We start from the raw sequence: 20,339 nt of genomic DNA, 5'->3' as shown, positions 1-20,339 counted from the left end.
CCTATTCCACCATCCCCTAAGCGCCCGTCAAATAGTCCAGATAACCATTCATCACACATCTCTATCATATCACTCCTGACTCGACCCAAAGGCTTGAACTACATACTTTAATCTCAAAATGGCATGAAATGAATGACATGAATCCAATATTAACCCTGATATCCCAAGGGAACGAATTTCAAGGCTTCTTCACAAATGATAATAGCGCAGATATGTATTTTAACAAGATAACGCCCCATGATCGGTCACCCCCTCCGTCCGTCCACGCTGCCACATACCAATGCCATGCCAATCAAATCAGTGTATAACTCAGTATTCGGAATTTTACTTTTACCTATTTCTTCAGTTTGCATCTTAATCCTCTCGTTCTCCTTGCCATTCTTGCTAAGGTGTTGTGGAAAATTGGATCGTCCTTGTTATTCGTTCATTCCGCTCGCAAGGGCCCCCTATTGTGGCTTATTCCATCAATCTTATTTCTTATCATCGCCACAAGCTGCACTGCTGGGCATGCTGTTTCATGAATAGCCAAAATCCATTTCTCAAGTACGTAAAGAAGATTACTCGGTTTCCTACCTGTTCGGATCTCTGGCATAAGCACAAAAAACAAGACGAGTTACCACGAAACTTTTAAGGTTTTTTTTTGTACATTCAAGTGGCATGGCAAGGTCATATTCCATTAATCCCTAATATAATGTCGTAACTTTGACATTATCGCCTGTACATACATGCATATATAGTTATAGTCTCTATACTACTTAGCATGGTCGAGTAACAAGCCAAACAGCTAAACCATATCTGCCAAATACCTGCGTCAAAGCGCCGATTAACCCATCATCACCAGGGTCAAAATCGTCCATGTTAATGTGTCGATCATACTGCCACAGTTTATGTAGTCTGAGATCGCGTTTGGTATCGGCTGCTTCATCGACGCCGCCGTCAGGGACGATGAATTGATCAAGATAGGGATTCGACCTAGGCGCAACGAGGAGCGTAAGGTCGCCATCTATCTTTATCTTCGGGACACCATGCGAGAATTCAAATGGGTTCGTGTCCGCCACACACTTGGGTACTGCCCTTATAGCCTCTTGATGGAATTCTGGCCTCGGTATGCCTTTTAGATCTCGCGTTACGATCGAGAACTCACTCCCGTCATCCCCTAGTAGCCAGAGAGGCGGCGAATATGACTTCCACCATAACACCGTCACTGTTCGGTTGGCTCCGGGAGTTTCTAGTGGAGGTACTGACTCCGCGAGCAGAGCTGGGATGTGTACCTGTGCTGGAACCACGCCACCTTGATGGTATATACCCATCAGAGCGCCAAGGGTACAGTTAAATAGTATCCACGCAGCTAGGAACGTGCGTGATCTTGGAGGCCTGAAGCAGGTGAGCAGCAGAGGAACGCAAGGCATCAGGAATCGAGCTTCCTGGTGAGGGAATATAGAGATCACGGCTGCTCCGCATATGGCGGAGTATGCACGTATATTTCGCAGGTTGAAAGTAGGCGACGTCGCTCCCTTGGTGAGGACGGACCAGATGGATACGACGTACGCTGGCCCGAGGAGTAGTGGGAGGTTGACTAGGAAATGCTGATATCGGGCGTGTAGGCCATGGCTGGCCAGATTGGATGTGTCAGAGTTGTAGAGCAGGTTGTTGAGAGGAGTGATTATTGGGTGGCTGATGAAGCCGGAAAAGGTCTCGGGGGAGGTATAGAAGGTGGTATCAATTGCAACGGCGAAGAAGGAAAATAAAAGCCCAAAGAATGCAAGAGAAATGAATGAAAAAGGCCTATATTCATTAGTCTTTACATTATTATAGTTATAAAGGTAGACTTACTTGTTAATAAAATGGGGCACTAATTGAAGTGCGGGTATCATGATGAAAGCTGGAAAAGTAATCCTGTTAAAAACCCCAATGACAGCGACAAGAGAGAGGAATGCGCATGTAAAGACGGATGACCGATGCTGCCAACTGTTAGCTTAAGCCATTGGGAGAGAGAGAGTAGGAAGTACCTTATTCTCCACGATGCGCTGGATCAAGACCAAACTCCATAGAACTAGCAGCGTCTCGAGGGAGTTGGAGAACGTATGCGTCTGGTACGTCCAAGTGACATAGGACGATGCAACCAGAACCACGGCCTGTCGCCTCCGTCGCGGATTCGGGACCAGCTCATGTATCGCCCAGTCCTCCAGTATGAGACTGAGCAGGAACATGGTAAAGCGCAGGACATAGTATATCAGTTGCGGCGGCGGGTTGCCATTCCCGTTCTCTGCCCACAGCCACTTGAGCAGCGTCATCGGAAGGCCGTAGACGAGCCATAGCGGGAAGATGCTGCGTATCGGATTTTCGGAGGTGAATTCCCATGTCAACAGCGACGGATAGGAGAACAGACGGCCTACCGAGACGGCTACCAGTTAGCAACGGTGACAACGGTAATAACAGTAACAACGGTAATAACGGTGCTGGGTTAGGATATGTGGTGGGGGAACTCACCAGCAAACAGCTCCGGGCCCTGGAAGTTCTCATCTGGGTGAATATAGCTTGGAGAGAGAGCAAAGTAGACGCGCACCAGCAGGAGCAGCAGATATGTTCTTCGCCTCCACATCTTGTCCGCCAGCCTCAGAGTGCACTGCTGTTCTTGTTCTGCGACGGGCTCATCAGAGTGACCATGCCTGTAAAGCCACAGCAGCTAGTCAAAGCAGATAAAGCAGATAAAGACGATAAAGGACTCTATCTAGAGAGTAGTTTCAACTCGATAAAGACCGCGCATGGTAGAGGAGAGAAAAACCGACGCGCTGGAAGGGGAGAAAGAAGAGGAAGAAAAGAAGACGAGGGATAGAAGAAGTAATTATGACCCGGCGAAGGATTGGAGAGGAAACGTCTCTTGAATGAAGGTAGGAAAAAGTATCTCCAAGGAGAATGACAGCCAATTACAGGGGCAGCTCACATCAGATTGCAAGGAGGAAGCTTTTCAAAGGAGATCGATACAAATGGACTATCGTGAATAATCCTTGCAAGGGGATCGAGCACCGTATTTATGCTCTTGGTGGATTCCGCGGTTATATCTACAAAGTAAGGACTATGAAAGGAGTGTATGAGTGCAGTCCTGCCAGCATCCTGTCTCTGCGATGCAGCATCTAAAACCTGGCATTCAAGATGCAGCTGGATACGAAGCCTAGATATGCCCCTGGATCGCTATTGAACAGCCGAAAGGTTAACGATATCTTGGCTGTAACGAGTGCTGAATCGTCTTTATACGAAGTATTGATAATGTCATGATATCGTAATATCATAATATTGATAATATTGATAATACTGGGCAGTCTTACCGCTGTTAACTGGTAATCAGGATGACATATAACAACCAACATTTGACTGTCTGGTACCAGTTCCCATGGTTGAGCTGGCATGACCCTTGGATAGCAAGTAGCCTTCTACCTGAAGTTTTATACTCCGTAGAGAGCCAGATAATGGTTGATGGTTGATGTTTGCCTGTTCCATACAAATAACAGCAGGCTTCCATCATAACGTCATAGACTTATCCCTTATCCGCAGCCTTATACTCTATACTCTACTCTATAGTGTTATACTCTATAGTGTCATATACTGTTATACTATAGTGTTGTGTTGGGTGGTCATGTGATGCTGCCTCCCGCTTTAACTGCGGCGGGTTCTGCCTTCTCTTCTGCTTCCAGGACAACAAGTTTACCTTCACCTTCACTTCTGCCTGCTCGATATCGCTGTCAAGATCCATATCTTTTCCTGCTCCCGCTCTGCTCTGCTCTCTCGAGTTGTCTCCATAGCATCACCGCATCGCATCACTGCCACCGGCTTCTACTTGGTGGGCTACCTCCTCCGCACCCGGCATATCCTTCCGCAGCTTCCATACTGATTACCGCTGTCTTCTCGTGAATAGAACAAGCATCAGCTCAGACTCCAGAGACAGTTACAGCTCAAGTTACAGCTCCGAGACTCTGTTAAAGATGGCTGCCACGGCCACCAGCAAGATTACATTGACCAGCTCCGATGGAGTCGAGATCACTATCGGTATGTTGTCCGCCTCCCTCGGCCTGTCTAGGCATCCTTGTTATGGTGTTGTGTTTGACGGTGCTGACTCCGGAGACGATAGAACGCCAGGTAGCTGAGCGCTCCATCCTAATAAAGAACATGCTCGAAGATTTGGGTGACTCTGGAGAAGCCATTCCTATTCCTAATGTATGTCAAAGGACGCTCGATTATACCTGATACCTTGCTAATATGTATCCCCCCAGGTCAACGAGTCTGTCCTCAAGAAGGTTATCGAGTGGTGTGAGCACCACAAGGGCGACCCCCCAAGCACAGGCGACGACGACGTTGACTCTCGACGCAAGACCACCGACATCGACGAGTGGGACCAGAAGTTCATGCAGGTTGACCAGGAGATGCTCTTTGAAATCATCCTCGTACGTTCCGCCGATGTCTGCGCTACAGACACGCAATTTATTTTCTAACGTGGATGTAGGCTGCAAACTACCTTGATATCAAGGCTCTCCTTGACGTCGGATGCAAGACCGTCGCCAACATGATCAAGGGAAAGTCCCCAGAGGAGATCAGAAAGACCTTCAACATCCAAAATGACTTCACTCCAGAGGAGGAGGATCAGATCCGCCGTGAGAACGAGTGGGCCGAAGAGTGAGTTCGGAATCCAGCCAGCCTCTTTCTTCTCCAAGTCTAGTGCTAACCGTGGAAGTGGAATGGTAGTCGTTGACCGAAGGTAACACCATTATCTCCCCTTCCCCGCGGTTTGATCTGGCATAAAACGACGTCTACGCGAAACACGAGCCTCTCTTTAAAACGCCATTCCCTTACCCGGGTTGTGCTGTTTTTTTATTCCGCATCCCCATTCTTTCCAAAACATGCACTATCATCAATCTTTTACTTTTTTAAAGGACACAAGGCTCAGTTGCTTCTACTTCATGTCTTTGTTTCCTGCGATATGAGAGGCGTTTGGTTCCCCGTGGGCTGTTCTATATGAATTTACTTTCTTTCATTCGGAAGTTCCTCCTACCCCTCACTCTCCTCACCTTACCTCATCTTATGTCAACTCCGTAGAAATGGGCTGCATTCTATCTTATTAAAAAAAAACACCGGAGGGTAAAAATAACGTTTTACGACTTTTACATCATTACTCCTCGTCCAAAGTAGGCGTTTGTTTTACAGTATACTATCTACGCATGTGGTCTAATATGCTATAGGTCCAAGTAAAGAGAGCCAACCTCAGTCAAGGTAGCAGGACCAAACAAATTTTAGCCACAGAGGAAAATGTATTTTAACCTTTTTTATCTTCATAAACTATCCTCATGATACAACCAACCACATCCTCTCAGAATCTTCCCAGCATATTTATTTTCCCATGCTCATTTCCATCCGGTCTCCATCTGTAATCATTCACAAGGCGAGAGCGTGATGGACGACGTTTTGCTGCGTGGTTTTTGTTGGCTATGGTAGGCCATGATGGATCGTCGGGGGGAGGCAGGGGGAACACGGAAGAGGAGAACAAGGTGCCAACGCAGGTAGAAGGGTCGCGTGAACTTGTTGGGTTGGGTTGAGTGATGCGTTTAGATTCCGAGACGGGTCTTGCGCCAATGTCTTCGCTTAGCGTTGTATCTGTATTTGACTGGTTAGATGGTTGTTCATTAGGTAGATGGGGTATGTGGTTTCGCGGTTCATGAGGATGTGTGATGTGATCTGTGTCTGGACCTGGCCGGACCTGTATGCCGGCCCAAGTTGTTTCGAAATCTCCGGTCAAGGCCATAATATCATTTCGATAGTCGAGTGCGTGCGGCTCATTCCGTCCAGCCGATGAAAAAAAAATGCAGCCTTATCCCGTCTTGCCATGACAGCGTCGAATAATCCAGTCCTTCATCCGGTTCGAAATATCGCTCTCATACCATCCCTCGGCCAGACACATTTCACATCTTCACTCCTCGAATCACTCGAAACCACCAAGACTAAACAAACGGAGTAATATACCTGATCGTGTTGCCGGTTCTCAGCCGAATCCATTGTGGGATTGGTCTGTTCTGCTTCTGGGCTTTGGCAAGCTTCTGCTTGGTGCGGAAAGACTTCTGGCTCTGTAGACGGCAAAACAGCACTTGTCAGTATGCAGGGACAGTCATAGCTAGTAGCACGTATCCAGGAACCCTATGAGTTCTACTTACAGGCATTTTGACTGATTTCTGACTGTCGCGTCTTTGGTGTCTTGAGCGTGCGACAAGGCGAAGTTGGTGGTTCAGAGTGAAGACGAAGTTTTGTGTGGAGTGGACTCGCTTGCTGTATTCGGATGGCGAGGTCACGTGCATGCTTGAACTTAACTTTGTCGTCGTCGATATCAAAGTCGAGTTGGACGTCACCAACATCATTTCTACATGTTGGCTGCTTGTTGGATGGCTTATACGGTTACGTGGCCTCTGGAACGGATATCGTTCAGCCGTTGATCCTATTGTTCCTAATACTTCAGGTTCTAACTCCGTAACTACTCGGGACATACGGAGTATACTCCTGTAAGGCGTTTGGGATCCTTCCGATGGCACTTTCTTTCTATTCCAATGCAATCAGGATCCTCTCATCCTCGCAGTTGTCATATTCCTTGATGATCGAGCTTCACGGGTTCCTTGCGTGGGTCACGGCTGGAACCGGGCTCTCCAGGATACTCCGTATGCCAGGAGTTTTCAATAAATGAAGCATCACCAACTCCGTGAGTGTCAGAGACAACGCCAATGATAATTTACTACTCCGTACTCCCATCTTTGGCCAGAGATGACAGCGGATGAGCCGAAATGATAACAAGAAAGCTTGACCAAGCCGTATTTTTAGATTAAGGTATCGGACGCCACCAGCTTCATAAATCCTCCATCCCACGCCTCCCAACAACCAGATCGCCTCGGCTTGAAATAGGGGTTGGCCGGACACGACCCCTGAGCCTCAAGGGAGCACCACTAACGTAATAATGGTTAGGGCAAGGGGAGCATCGGCATTTTGTCAGTCTCAACCTCCGCTGCCTCCAAGCGAGCGGAGTCAAGCTTGGGTTTAGCGCAAGAGCCTCCGAGCTCAGGTTTATTCGGTTGATCGATCGGCTGCCGAAGCTCATGCGGTAAAGTGCAGACGATCGACAGCACAACACTACGACTGCTACTACTGCTGCCCTGTACTACTATAGCCACCACTCCGCTTCGGTGAACGAATTCAGAATTGAGGATCAAGCTCGCCACATGTCGTGAATATTGCCCATATGCACGCCTTCCCTCAGCAGCCGGGGATACAGATATGAAAAAATGGCTGCCTAGTCGGGATCGGATAGATTGAAGATGCGATGGGTACAAAAGTACGGGCGTACGAGCATACCATCACTAAGCAACAGGGTCCCTTCACGTTAAGCTTTCATGCGCGGTAACCAGCAACGTATTTACTTCGCTGCCTGGCGCTCCTTGCAACGTCTCGTGGCCGCCTGAAACTCACAAAACAGCCAGCCGGAATTAGCTCGACATACCTGGTCAAATACGACCCATGCCCGAAAGCAGAAATCGTTGCGGTTGAATCGTTCGCTAACCCGTATCCGAGATGACTCAACTTCGTTTTTCGGATGCATAACTTTGTGTCCGTGACGGTATTTTACGCACATCAGCACCAAGTTTGTTGGTGTAACGAGGCTGTTTGGGTAAGGGGCATACTGCCCGCCAGCGCCTTGACACCAACACTAAGGGAAAGCGAGAAGAGCTCTCGCATAAGCTCGCTCGCATGGTCAAGCAGCCAACCAACGGTGACGTAAGAATGGATTATGAACGTGTCGGAGACATAGGTCGGATACATCTACAGGGGAGGAAAAGTACTACTCCATACCGGATCTATGGGGCAGCCGAAAGGATGGGAAACCTGGCGTTTCTCGGGCTGGGCTAATTTTTGATGATATAAGGACTAGCTTGTCTCGCTCTCCCTACCCGGCTTGTCGCTTGATTCCGTTGCATATAAGCTCGGTCGGTCACATATCTCGAATTCCTTGATGGGATAGTCGTCGCTTCGAACGCTGTCCTGCTACATTGAGTAGTGGCGACGTTTATTTTTTTTTCAATCCTTGTCAACTTTTAAACTTGAACACTGCATGTTCTGACCTGCAGAACGCTTCACTCTCCCACCCCCTCCCTCTTAAAGAGGCGATATCCCCCATTTTACTTGTCATTTTCTGTCAAATAAGCCAAGATGGGTGAATTAAGCGAAAAGTCGAATACCCAAGACATCCAGGTCAACAAACAGGAAACCCAGAAATCCCCTTCAGCGGCTTCCTCTGTTACAGATAAAGGGAAACATGCGAAAAAGAAGGTCGATTCAGACGCTGCAAAGGGCAAGCCTGAAGGGGACCTGGATGCTACTCTTGCCCATCTGCCCGAACATGAACGAGAAATTCTAAAAGAGCAACTTGTTATCCCAGAGGTTAAGGCCACCTATGGCACGTTGTTACGATATGCCACAAGGAATGACATGATACTGCTTGGTCTCGTCTCGCTGGCTTCTATTGCTGCTGGTGCTGCCCTCCCGCTCTTTACGGTATGTCGTACCCAGATTCTGAAACTATTGGTTCAACATTGACAGTGTGATAGGTTCTCTTTGGTTCCCTTGCCGGGACGTTTAGAGATATTGCCCTCCACAGGATTAGCTTTGACGAATTCAATAGCATTTTGGTCAGGAATTCTCTGTACTTCGTCTATCTTGGAATTGCCCAATTCGTTCTTCTCTACCTGTCCACCGTTGGGTTTATCTATGTTGGCGAACACATCACTCAAAAAACGCGCACGAAATACCTACATGCTATTCTACGCCAGAATATCGGGTTCTTCGACAAGCTCGGAGCCGGAGAGGTTACCACCCGTATCACTGCGGATACCAATTTGATCCAAGATGGAATATCTGAAAAGGTCGGCCTGACCTTGACCGCTGTCTCAACCTTCTTTAGCGCGTTTATCATTGGTTACATCAGGTATTGGAAGCTTGCCTTGATCTGCAGTTCGACTATTGTTGCCATGGTTTTGGTTATGGGTGGCATATCTAGGTTTGTCGTCAAGGCTGGAAAGATGAGTTTGCTAAGTTACGGCGAAGGAGGCACTGTCGCGGAGGAGGTAATCAGCTCTATTAGGAACGCCACCGCTTTCGGTACACAAGACAAACTTGCCAGACAGTACGAAGTCCATTTGAAGGAAGCTAAGAAGTGGGGGACGAGACTTCAGATGATGCTCGGCATCATGTTTGGTTCCATGATGGCAATCATGTACTCAAACTACGGCTTGGGTTTCTGGATGGGCTCGCGCTTCCTCGTCGGCGGAGAAACGGACTTGTCGGCAATTGTCAACATCCTGCTCGCAATCGTCATCGGCTCTTTCAGCCTAGGCAACGTTGCTCCCAACACACAGGCCTTCGCATCCGCTATCTCTGCAGGCGCTAAGATTTTCAGTACTATTGACCGCGTATCCGCAATCGATCCCGGTTCCGATGAGGGTAAGACCCTCGACAATGTTGAGGGAACGATTGAATTCCGTGGCATCAAACATATATACCCATCTCGACCTGAGGTTGTTGTCATGGAGGATATTAATCTAATTGTGCCCAAGGGTAAAACCACTGCCCTTGTAGGCCCTTCTGGATCTGGGAAAAGTACCGTTGTCGGCTTGCTCGAGCGGTTTTACAACCCAGTGGCTGGTACTGTTCTGCTTGACGGCCATGATATCAAGACCTTGAACCTTAGGTGGCTACGCCAGCAAATTTCCCTAGTTAGCCAAGAGCCAACCCTATTTGGAACCACTATCTTTGAAAATATCCGACTAGGCCTCATCGGTTCACCTTTCGAAAATGAATCCGAGGAGCAATTAAAGGTCCGCATCGAAAACGCAGCGAAGGAGGCGAATGCCCACGACTTCATTATTGGATTACCGGAAGGCTACAAGACAGATGTTGGACAACGTGGTTTCCTCCTGTCTGGCGGACAAAAACAACGTATCGCCATTGCTCGCGCAATTGTCAGTGACCCTAAGATTTTGTTGCTTGACGAAGCAACCTCTGCTCTTGATACCAAGTCCGAGGGTGTAGTCCAGGCCGCCTTGGATGCCGCTTCACGAGGAAGGACCACTATAGTCATTGCCCATCGTTTATCCACCATCAAGACTGCCGATAACATTGTGGTCATAGTCAGCGGCCACATCGCTGAGCAGGGTACCCACGACGAGCTAGTCGATAAAAAGGGCACATATCTCCAACTCGTCGAAGCTCAAAGAATAAACGAGGAGCGTGATGAGGAATCCGAGGACGAGGCGATAATCGAAAAGGAAAAGGAAATCTCACGCCAGATTTCTGCTCCTGCCAAAAGTGTGACATCCGGAAAATACCCTGACGACGACGATGTCGAAGCCAATCTAGGGCGCATTGATACGAAAAAATCACTATCAAGCGTAATATTATCACAGAAACGTCCAGAGAAGGAAACCCAATACTCCCTCGGCACATTGATAAAGTTCATCGCCAGTTTCAATAAGCCAGAGAGATTCATAATGTTCTGTGGTCTCATCTTCGCTGTTCTTTCTGGTTCCGGACAGCCTGTGCAATCCGTCTTTTTCGCTAAAGGAATCACAACCCTTTCTCTCCCACCAACCTTGTACGACAAACTACGACATGATGCGAATTTCTGGGCTCTGATGTTTTTAATGTTGGGGCTTGTCCAGCTAGTAACCCAATCTGCTCAAGGTATAATTTTCGCGATTTGCTCTGAGAGCTTGATTTACAGAGCAAGAAGCTTGTCCTTCCGCGCTATGCTTCGACAAGATATCGCCTTTTTCGATCTTCCCGAGAACAGTACTGGTGCTTTGACTTCCTTCCTATCCACGGAAACAAAACATCTCTCTGGTGTAAGTGGTGCCACACTTGGAACAATCATGATGGTCAGCACTACATTGACTGTCGCGTTGACGGTTGCCCTCGCTTTCGGCTGGAAGCTCGCACTTGTTTGCATTTCCACCGTCCCTGTACTTCTTCTCTGCGGATTCTATAGATTTTGGATCCTTGCGCAATTCCAAACGAGGTCTAAGAAGGCATACGAGTCTTCCGCAAGTTATGCATGCGAAGCCACGTCCTCTATTCGCACCGTTGCGTCGCTTACTAGGGAGAAAGGCGTTATGGAAATCTACGAGAGTCAGCTTAACGCCCAAGCAAAGAAGAGCTTGAGGTCCGTTGCCAAATCCTCACTTCTCTACGCTGCATCACAATCATTCTCATTCTTCTGTCTTGCGCTTGGCTTCTGGTATGGTGGTGGCCTCCTTGGAAAGGGAGAGTATAACGCTTTCCAATTCTTCTTATGTATATCCTGTGTCATTTTCGGCTCACAATCAGCTGGAATCGTGTTCTCCTTCTCTCCAGATATGGGCAAGGCCAAGAGCGCGGCTGCAGATTTTAAGAAGCTTTTCGATCGAGTACCCACCATCGACATTGAGTCACCAGATGGCGAAATGCTTGATACTGTTGAGGGAACTATTGAGTTCCGTGACGTACATTTCAGATATCCCACACGCCCAGAGCAACCAGTGCTCCGAGGCCTCAACCTTACCGTCAAGCCTGGCCAATATATCGCGTTGGTAGGACCCAGCGGATGTGGAAAGAGTACTACAATTTCACTTGTGGAACGGTTCTACGACACGCTATCAGGCGGTGTTTACATTGACGGCAAAGATATCTCGCGATTAAATGTCAACTCCTACCGAAGCCATCTGGCGCTCGTCAGCCAGGAGCCAACCCTCTACCAAGGCACAATTAGGGAGAACGTCCTCCTCGGAATCGACAATGACAACATCCCTGACGAACAGGTTTTCGCAGCCTGTAAAGCCGCCAACATCTACGACTTCATCATGTCTCTACCCGATGGATTTGGCACAGTTGTCGGAAGCAAAGGAAGCATGTTGTCTGGTGGCCAAAAGCAACGTATCGCAATCGCTCGAGCTCTCATCCGGGACCCGAAAGTCCTCCTCCTCGACGAGGCTACATCGGCGCTAGACTCTGAATCCGAACAGGTCGTTCAAGCTGCTCTTGATGCTGCTGCGAAGGGCCGAACGACCATTGCAGTTGCTCATCGTCTTAGCACCATCCAGAAGGCAGACGTTATCTATGTCTTCGATCAAGGACGCATCGTCGAGAGCGGTACTCACCATGAACTCCTCCAAAACAAGGGCCGATACTACGAGCTCGTCCACATGCAAAGTCTCGAGAAGACTCATTAATACCATACCCACCACACCTTGCACATATCCTCTTTCCCATTGCATTTGCATCATAATATTTCATCTTCTTTCTTTTCTTTTAGCCAGCTGGCAGAAAAGTACTTACATCCACACTTTTCCGTATATATATTGGTGAATATTCCCACCTCACTCCTGTACATTTGTTTTAATCTCTAAATATTTTGGCCCCTTTTGTTTATATTACATGTTAGGCGTTTGGATTTGACTGGGAAGATTTTACCCATTGGGCGACAAAGTCGCCAATACCTGCATATAGATCAAAAATTAAAAATGAAATATCATATTAAATATCATGCATCCAAAACACTTGTATCACTTATATTGTTTTTAGAAATAATGAAGACCTCTTATGATTGTCTGCCATTAATCAAATCAAACTATATACGGAGTAGGCAGTTGTCAAATTGTTTAATATCGCAGAGGGCGAAGCATCATCCCAGGCCAAGCTTCCCAAGCCACGCTATGAGGCTACTCTTACTTCGCCACGAGAGCGATGTCTATACAACCAACTCCGTCGCCATCGTTAAACATGGCATCCCGACGAAATCACATCTCAATTATATATTAAAAGATGACAGCTACCAATTCCGCCACAGATTCCCAAGCTGCGGAGACCTCTCAGCCATCTCAATCAAGATGCTCGCCCTACGAACGACCCCGGGTGGAAGCTATTCCCTTAAAGAAACCAACACTCACGCCGAAAGAGGCTAAAAAGAAGAGAAAGCAAGAGGAAAAAGAAGACAAGGAGCGCTTCAAGGAATACTATGAAGCGAGAGATAAACGGCTATATGAAGGGTGTGTATATGACTGAACCGCATTTCATATATACTTGTCGCTGACTGATGGAATTAGCTCTACTGCTGGGTATCTTGCCGGCTTTTACAAAGGGAAGAAGGGATGGGCCTGGCGTTTATGAAGAGTTAACCGCTTTCGAAGAGTGAATGGCGTTGAGAAGAGTGAATGTTTCGACAGCCACAAAGTCCAGCAACTTTGGCCTATACCCTCCATGTTCGAACCACATCTTCTCCCCCATCGACCCCTTCTACTTCGACTTCCCATTTTCCCGATGAAGAGTTAATCCCAACTCTCATTGTTGATGCGTATGCATCTCCTGACGTGAAGCACGCCACAACGAGACAGATCGCCATCTATATCTTCTGACTGTGATGACCTATTCGACTCTGCCTCATCTATAAACCCCCTATTTGGAGTACGGCTATTCTTCCATATACGCAGTGTCCGGCTATCATCAGATCCGGGCAGTGACAGAAGCTAAGATACAGGTGGACTTGGTACTTATCGAAGTACCAGAGAGCAGAAGCTCCAGCCCAGTATGTTTGAGATAGTGACCATTTCTATTTAGTAATATAAATAAAGTGGATAAAAACGACTGATGTACTTACTGTAATTCTCTAAAAATATATACACACTTATGTCAATATTAATCATTAGCTGTAGGAATTCTTATATTTTACTGGGGCCGTCGTACTTAAATTATGTTAAAATGGCGGGACTCTCGGCGTTTACGGTAGTTGCTTAGGGAAATAGTTAACTCCATCTCTGTCACTCTTACTGCCATCTATCTTTACGATTTATTGATTAATTCACCTGCATGCACCTGTATAAGCAACTGCACAGTCTCGTGGCGAAACGCGAAAAATGCAGGGAGCAAGAGTGTGGCTGGGGAGATCAAGGCAGACATCTCTCACACAGCCTTCTCGTCCTATCCTTAGACGTTTAAGTATGAAGGGCAGTGAATGCCCCGAAAGACCGAGTCAACACTTTCAGTGAGCAGCATAATACTTCCTTACACTCTGATGTCTCTCAAGTGAGCAAGTCCATGTGACTGCAGCTGTTTGTCGCCTCAAGATATTCTGCACCAGCATCTTGCAATACCCTCAGAGGAATAAACAGCGTCCATATACCTCGCTATTTTAGCCATACCGTGTCGGTGACAATGTCTCATGTCCGTCATTGTCCGGAGTTCCAATTAGCCCGCGCTGATTCGAAAAATCCAGCGACTACCTGTCAAGGGCTTACAGCCGACGGGCGAAGATGTCGACGAACTGTGATACCTGCGTCGAAGAAGCCAAATAACAAGCAAGGAAACGGCAGCAGAGGAGATCCCATTATCGTTCAAATCCCGGAGGCCCTGTTCTGTTGGCAGCATCAGGGTCAAAATGGGGCGTCATCTCCTACGAAGCCCACGGCTTCAAGGCTGAAGGGTCGATCCAGTCTAGATACCCTCATCGAGAGAGTTGGTGTCTTATCTATGGACGAAGTACGACCCGTACGAGGTAGTACAGTTGCATCTACAAGGAATATCGATCGAGACCGCCGCCGCCGTTCAAATAATGAACTCCGCGACTTCTCGTCCAGGAGACGGGAGGAGGAAGAGGAGGCCGATGTAGCCTCCCTGAATATTCCAAAGGAGCCAAAGAGTAAATCAAAGCAGAGACTGAAGTTCGTTTGTTTTTTGGCCCCCGTTGAAGACGATGATGAACACCGCGCTGCCCGCGTGAAGCAGTCTCGCCGAAGCTCTCATGCCCGGGCGACCTCGAGCGTCCACCAGCCTGTCTCACGGCCTCCGCAAAACATGGGCCGTCCACCTGCAAGTTCTGGAAATGAACCAAGTTCCCGTCACAGATCTAGTATGGGAGAAATCGCTCCGTCAAGGAAAGCGAAACGCCTGTCGACATCCGAGTCGGCATCACTGCCAAACCACCAGACTTTACGCCCCACCATGTCCACCCATCGTGGATTATCCCAAACGGAATCTCTTCTTTCGTGGATTCCATCGAGCCTATCACCAGAAACCACTTCAAAGCTACTCCAGAAACTCTCGGAGCCACTCTCAGCCGCCGAAGAAGCCGGATATATCTACATCTATTGCGTGACGCCCAGCGATTTCCGGCCCCGAGCAGATGAAACCGCCTCGTTAATACCTTCATCCTCTAATCGCCGTGACGCCACTAGACGTACGAGCGACGTCATGTCCTCTGCGGGAATCGCGCCAACATCTCAGATTAAAAGACATGACCCAAACGGCAGCCATACAGCAAACACCATCATGCTAAAGATAGGGCGTGCCGTCAACGTCTGTCGGCGACTGACCCAGCAATGCTCTCATAACCTTACATTAATCCGCTACTACCCTTACCATCCGTCGTCTGGAACTGAATCCAGTCTTCCACAGAAAGCTCCAAATGTGCACAGGCTAGAGAGACTGGTACATCTTGAGTTGGCTGATATACGGGTTAAACCTGGCAAACCGTGTGACGAGTGTGGGAAGAAGCACCAGGAGTATTTCGAGATCGAGGCGAGTAGGGACCAGCTCAGGAGGGTAGATGCTTGTGTTAAGAGATGGGTTGAGTATAGCCAGCTCAACCCGACGAGCTGAATATACTGATATCTTCCATATATGCCTGTAGAGTAACATTTCGTCTATAGAACCCGGCCTTTAAATACGAGCAGGTGTGGAGGTATATTACATCAATTATTAATATTGCATTCTCGCGTATGTACCCCGGACGTACCTACGTATATATATATGCAGCAACCCCGCTGGTCTCCAGCATAACCGAGACTGCTATACAACAAGCAACATCTGTCTCAAGTCTAAACATCTCGACAGTCAAACAAGATGGAAGGCCGCTGCCAGTGCTCGCAAGTCCGGTTCACGACTCCCCTCCCGAAGCCGCTGAAAATGTACATCTGCCACTGCACTGAATGTCGACACCAGTCGTCTTCCACGTACGGGATGACTGCCATCTTCCCGACATTTGACATTCCTGCTCCCTCGCCCGGCCAGATCGGCGTGTATACTCGTCCGACGGAATCTGGACGCCAGCTCGACTGTCTCTTCTGCACAAACTGCGGCTCCCGGCTGCTGCATAGGCCGCGCGGAGGAGAAACCGTGAGCGTCAAGGCCGGCTGTCTGCTGGCGCTGGACAAGGCGATGCTGCAGGATGCGGTGCACATCTGGTGCAAGGAGGCCGTGGTTGAGATCCCGGCGGGCGTAGTGCGCTGGGACGGGGAACCTGGAGGCGGCTCGTTTAGTTTGTAGTCAACCTTAGATATCGATGACGTCGACGGCTACAGCTCAAACTTGAAATAGCAACAACTTTCTTTCACGTTTAGTATATCTTCCACCTCTGCCCTTCTTTACACTCCTCCATGCTTGTTCCTTGTAACAGAAGGTGATTCAGAGATAGCTCAAGTGAATAAACAACCATGGGTCCTCCAAACACTGCCTCGCGTCCCCAATCCAACATATCGGCCATCGTCAGGTCGATCATCAACATCAGCAAAGCACTCGTCATCAACGCTTATACGGCCCTCTATGCATCTTTCAATGCCGTTCTCCCACAGCAGAAACGGGCAGAGATCCGAGCCGATCTCACAGCCTTCGCTCGGGCGCGTCCAATCCTCGCCTCGTTCTTAGCTTCCCAGACCTTCTTCTGCGGAATTCCAATCTTCCTATTCGTTATCCAGACGATTAGCGTGTTGATATTCTCTTTCACCACCGCACTGGTCCTTGCCTCGATTTGTGCAATTACATTTACGGCCATCTGTACCGGACTGGCATTGCTGGTTCTCGTGCCTGTTTTGGCCCTCACAGCCTTCGCCGGCGTCTCGGTTTGGTGTTGGGGATGGGTGGGATGGTGGGCTCTGGTGTCCTTTGGCTTCGTGCAGACTGGGCCTCCGCCAAAGAGAGGCGGTGCCGTGAGGAGTGAGGAGAATATGCCTATCGGAAGAGAGAGGCCGGTTGACGGATTCAACGGCATCAAAGTCCAAAAGGACGCAATCCCAACTTCTTAAACAAAAAGGTGTGAAGTGGAAACCATGGAGAATCAGGGGGTTAAGGTTGATATTATAAGGTACTGAATGGCTGTGATGGTGGCTTTCTTTCCCAAAAATTCACGAAAGGGATCAAATTGATATTCCTGCTCTTACGATTTCGGTGTATTAATAAAGCATCATTCTCTGCTATCAACTACCCAAGCTGGGTAAAGATTGCAGAAAATTGTAAAAAACATACAAATAATTTATCCTTGTTGATCAACTTATGAATCTGAACATTGAACAGGTCGGGTTTCCGTACTCATTGTACAATACCCTAAGCCAATCTCTTAGTATCACGTTAATCTGACTACTTAATATTGATGCTCAGTTATGTGTCAATGCGTTGGCATATCCTAGTTCATTCACGATATGCCCAATACTAGGAGCGTAAGAGTCAACAGCTAATCTATTGGTACTCCTTTCTAACAATATGAAGGGCGGGCAGCGATATGGCTTCTGAAGAGGCAATAGGGTATGTGCAGTTTTGTATATACCGAACCCAATACATCATCCAAGAGTTCGATCGAGTAGAGTAAGAGTTTCCTCGCGAAGCTCGCAAAGTTCAATCTCCAGGGCTTCATTGCGATCTAATGTCTCCTGCAGACAGTCTGCGAGTTTCGAAGACAGCTCATCCCCCTGGCTCTGCCCTGCTAGCATGCTTATGCTATCCTTCCAGTTGTCAAGATACATCGAGCTCTGTTGACTGAGAACTTCAACCATCGACTCTTTTAGTTGTAGCTTTGCCTGACACTCTGTCAAATCCACCTCGAGTTTCTCTTTTCTCGTTGCCCATTCCTTATAGACCGTCGAAAGACGCCCCTTCAGGCGGGCTTCCCTGTCTCGTGCATCACGTAGGGATTTCTGGCAATCTGCCAAAGTGCGGTCTGTTTCCTCCAACTTGGCTCTATACTTTGCATTAGACGAACCCATGTAGTCCAGCTGATCCTCCAGCTTGGTCTTGATCGTTTCCAGCTTCTCAATTGTCGCATCTCGTTCAGCCAACTCGGCGTGTAACTGGTTCAATTCTTCCTGTTGGGCTTCGGCTCTATCCTTTAACTCCTGGTTGGTTTCTAGAGTCTGCTGAAAATCGTGATGCATGGAGAATTCGGTTAGATTTTTAGACGGCTGTCGGATTTTCATGACGATCTTGCGAAGGATAGCCAGCTCCTTGGCAGTTTTCATGTTCTCCTCCTTAGCCTGGTCAAGGTACGACTTTGTAACCTCACATGCCTGGGTAAGCTGCGTCACGGCATCAAGGCAGCTGGCTTTGATTTCCTTCACTTCCTTGAACTGCTTATCCACTATCTCCTGGATAAGGTCCATCTCACGCTTCAGTACGTTGCCGATAGCCTCGAGGCGAGAGTTGTCTTGTGTCGCAGACGAGGCGCGTGAACGTTGCTTCTCCCTCCCTTTGATCGCTGTGACGAATTTGGTCTGCCAGAACATCTTTTCTGTAAGGAGAGTGTTTCGCTCTTGGACGATGTATCGAATTTCGTCGTCGAATTCATCTTGAAGGGCAGCCAGGTCATTGAGCCGGTTTTGTTCTGCATTCTCCAGAAGGAAGTCCACTTCTCTCGATGGAATCATACCCTGTTCGTCTTCTTCCTCTTCATCTTCGTTGTCGTCTGCTTCATCGTCCGCATCATCGTCCTGTTCCTCTCCAGTGTCCTCCATGTCCTCGTCCGCCTCTGCACTAATGTCAACCTCTACCTCCACGCTGACGTCCGCATCCACATCCACCTCTACCTCTATCTCTGCTGGATCTTCGTGTTCCTGGTTGACTTCACATTCTTGTTGATCATCCTTTTCTTGCTTTTCAGCTTGTGTATTGCCTCCTCTAGCCTGTTCGCTAAGATCGGGGCATCCCTTGAGCTGTTCTACTTCGACCTGTCCAGTAGGTCGCTCTTCGCTAGGGGCTGTCGAACAAACCCTCTTTGGAGGTGAAAATTCCTCGTTCCCGCCGTTATCTTCACTTGAACTGGCAGTGGAAACACCGGGGGTAGAGATGATGTTTCCAAGACCATGACCATCCAGTAGCGTTTCAGCCGCCCTCGAATCACGCACAGGTACATTTCTTATGGGGGTATTTTGGGCCTACCAGAAAGTTAGAGCCATCACTACCTCAAATCGTACCAGGGTAGATATCATACCTGGGCACCATTCCTAGGCTCACCGGTCTTGGTAGAGTCAGGCGACAGCCTAGATTTCATACGCTTGACTAATGTTCGAACACCGCCTTTACGGGGGGATGATACCCAATGATGCCACTATCTCTGTTAGCAACCACGTATAGGCGGATATGTAGCAAATAGTCCTCGGAATGCATACCTTGTCTCGACGACCTTCAGGAGTGGAGATCGGGTTATCTGGGTCGGGTAATACCATGGCAGATAGCGGCGTGAAGCCCCTCGGAGGCTATAATATAGGTTGTTCTGTAGGTAGGAGTGAAGAGAGTATTGAAGAATACGAGTTTTATGGCCGCGAGGCAGGTATTGGTAGGGTAGCATGTACCAAAGAGTCCGAGGTTTGTTAGGGAGCGTGAGTGTATAGTTGGAAGAAAGAGAGCGAGAAGAAAAGTTGCGGCATGAAGCCTGGTCCTTAAGTATTTCTCCAGACATAGCGCTAGTATAGCTTGCTATAGAGCTGATGGAATGTTTCGAGCAGCTTGTTCCTGATTCACTTGAGGTGATTCTAGCAACATGAATGCCTTTGTTGGGAGAACCTGAGAAAGGGTATCAAACAACGGATGGCTCCAAGAGCCAAAGGGTTGGAACAGTCCAAACAAGGCGCAGCTTGCATTGTTTGGCAGTCGTCTAAGTAATGTTCTGACATTGTCCATGGGGTGTAAAGAAGGAAAACTAGACATGAGGCTCTAGAATCTAGAGTATGAGAATCCTCGCTATCATGATAAAGCATCGTATATATATCATGGCTATCTAAGTATGATGAAATGCCATGCGTAGTCCTGGATCAGCGTAGCACTTGACTTAAATCATCTCATCCTACTTAGCCATCGATATAGTAGTAGTGTCAATAGTAGAGATGTAATAATTGTAGAGTAATGTAGAGAGATGTAGTAGAGAAGTAGTAGAATAAGTGTGGTGTAGAGGTCGCGTGCCTTAGTCAGCTGTGATGCGACCAGAGTGTCCTCAAAGCGTTAGTGTCTTTTATCCACAAACATTCAAGACT

General features: G+C 48.1%; 8 protein-coding genes across 8 annotated transcripts; 6 read left to right on the top strand and 2 right to left on the bottom strand.

Moving 5' to 3' along the window:
* Positions 1 to 755: 755 nt before the first annotated feature.
* On the bottom strand, positions 756 to 2,602 carry GIQ15_06414 (GPI mannosyltransferase 4; the record flags this gene model as incomplete). Its single annotated transcript, XM_033553831.1, has 4 exons — positions 756 to 1,785; positions 1,834 to 1,961; positions 2,010 to 2,392; positions 2,491 to 2,602. The coding sequence occupies 4 exons, from the start codon at positions 2,600 to 2,602 to the stop codon at positions 756 to 758; spliced, it is 1,653 nt and encodes a 550-aa protein (XP_033403346.1).
* A 1,378-nt stretch (positions 2,603 to 3,980) lies between these two features.
* On the top strand, positions 3,981 to 4,672 carry GIQ15_06413 (S-phase kinase-associated protein 1A; the record flags this gene model as incomplete). The annotated part of the gene is made up of 4 exons (XM_033553830.1): positions 3,981 to 4,044; positions 4,127 to 4,212; positions 4,269 to 4,439; positions 4,499 to 4,672. 4 exons carry the CDS (start codon positions 3,981 to 3,983, stop codon positions 4,670 to 4,672), a joined length of 495 nt encoding a protein of 164 aa, XP_033403345.1.
* Positions 4,673 to 8,232: 3,560 nt separating this feature from the next.
* On the top strand, positions 8,233 to 12,284 carry GIQ15_06412 (leptomycin B resistance protein pmd1; the record flags this gene model as incomplete). Its single annotated transcript, XM_033553829.1, has 2 exons — positions 8,233 to 8,577; positions 8,631 to 12,284. The coding sequence occupies 2 exons, from the start codon at positions 8,233 to 8,235 to the stop codon at positions 12,282 to 12,284; spliced, it is 3,999 nt and encodes a 1,332-aa protein (XP_033403344.1).
* A 592-nt stretch (positions 12,285 to 12,876) lies between these two features.
* On the top strand, positions 12,877 to 13,221 carry GIQ15_06411 (uncharacterized protein; the record flags this gene model as incomplete). Its single annotated transcript, XM_033553828.1, has 2 exons — positions 12,877 to 13,100; positions 13,158 to 13,221. The coding sequence occupies 2 exons, from the start codon at positions 12,877 to 12,879 to the stop codon at positions 13,219 to 13,221; spliced, it is 288 nt and encodes a 95-aa protein (XP_033403343.1).
* A 1,356-nt stretch (positions 13,222 to 14,577) lies between these two features.
* GIQ15_06410 (uncharacterized protein) lies at positions 14,578 to 15,705 on the top strand (the record flags this gene model as incomplete). The annotated part of the gene is made up of 1 exon (XM_033553827.1): positions 14,578 to 15,705. One exon carries the CDS (start codon positions 14,578 to 14,580, stop codon positions 15,703 to 15,705), a length of 1,128 nt encoding a protein of 375 aa, XP_033403342.1.
* Positions 15,706 to 15,948: 243 nt separating this feature from the next.
* On the top strand, positions 15,949 to 16,371 carry GIQ15_06409 (glutathione-dependent formaldehyde-activating; the record flags this gene model as incomplete). The annotated part of the gene is made up of 1 exon (XM_033553826.1): positions 15,949 to 16,371. The coding sequence occupies one exon, from the start codon at positions 15,949 to 15,951 to the stop codon at positions 16,369 to 16,371; it is 423 nt and encodes a 140-aa protein (XP_033403341.1).
* Positions 16,372 to 16,538: 167 nt separating this feature from the next.
* GIQ15_06408 (uncharacterized protein) lies at positions 16,539 to 17,126 on the top strand (the record flags this gene model as incomplete). Its single annotated transcript, XM_033553825.1, has 1 exon — positions 16,539 to 17,126. The coding sequence occupies one exon, from the start codon at positions 16,539 to 16,541 to the stop codon at positions 17,124 to 17,126; it is 588 nt and encodes a 195-aa protein (XP_033403340.1).
* Positions 17,127 to 17,657: 531 nt separating this feature from the next.
* Positions 17,658 to 19,535, bottom strand: GIQ15_06407 (uncharacterized protein; the record flags this gene model as incomplete). The annotated part of the gene is made up of 3 exons (XM_033553824.1): positions 17,658 to 19,244; positions 19,301 to 19,417; positions 19,479 to 19,535. 3 exons carry the CDS (start codon positions 19,533 to 19,535, stop codon positions 17,658 to 17,660), a joined length of 1,761 nt encoding a protein of 586 aa, XP_033403339.1.
* Between the last annotated feature and the right edge of the window lie 804 nt (positions 19,536 to 20,339).

Source organism: Arthroderma uncinatum (assembly GCF_011692745.1).
Source record: "Arthroderma uncinatum strain CBS 119779 chromosome Unknown scaffold5, whole genome shotgun sequence".
Classification (NCBI taxonomy): domain Eukaryota; kingdom Fungi; phylum Ascomycota; class Eurotiomycetes; order Onygenales; family Arthrodermataceae; genus Arthroderma; species Arthroderma uncinatum.
Note: the sequence above shows the minus strand (reverse complement) of the source record. Positions and strands in the feature narration are given on the sequence as shown.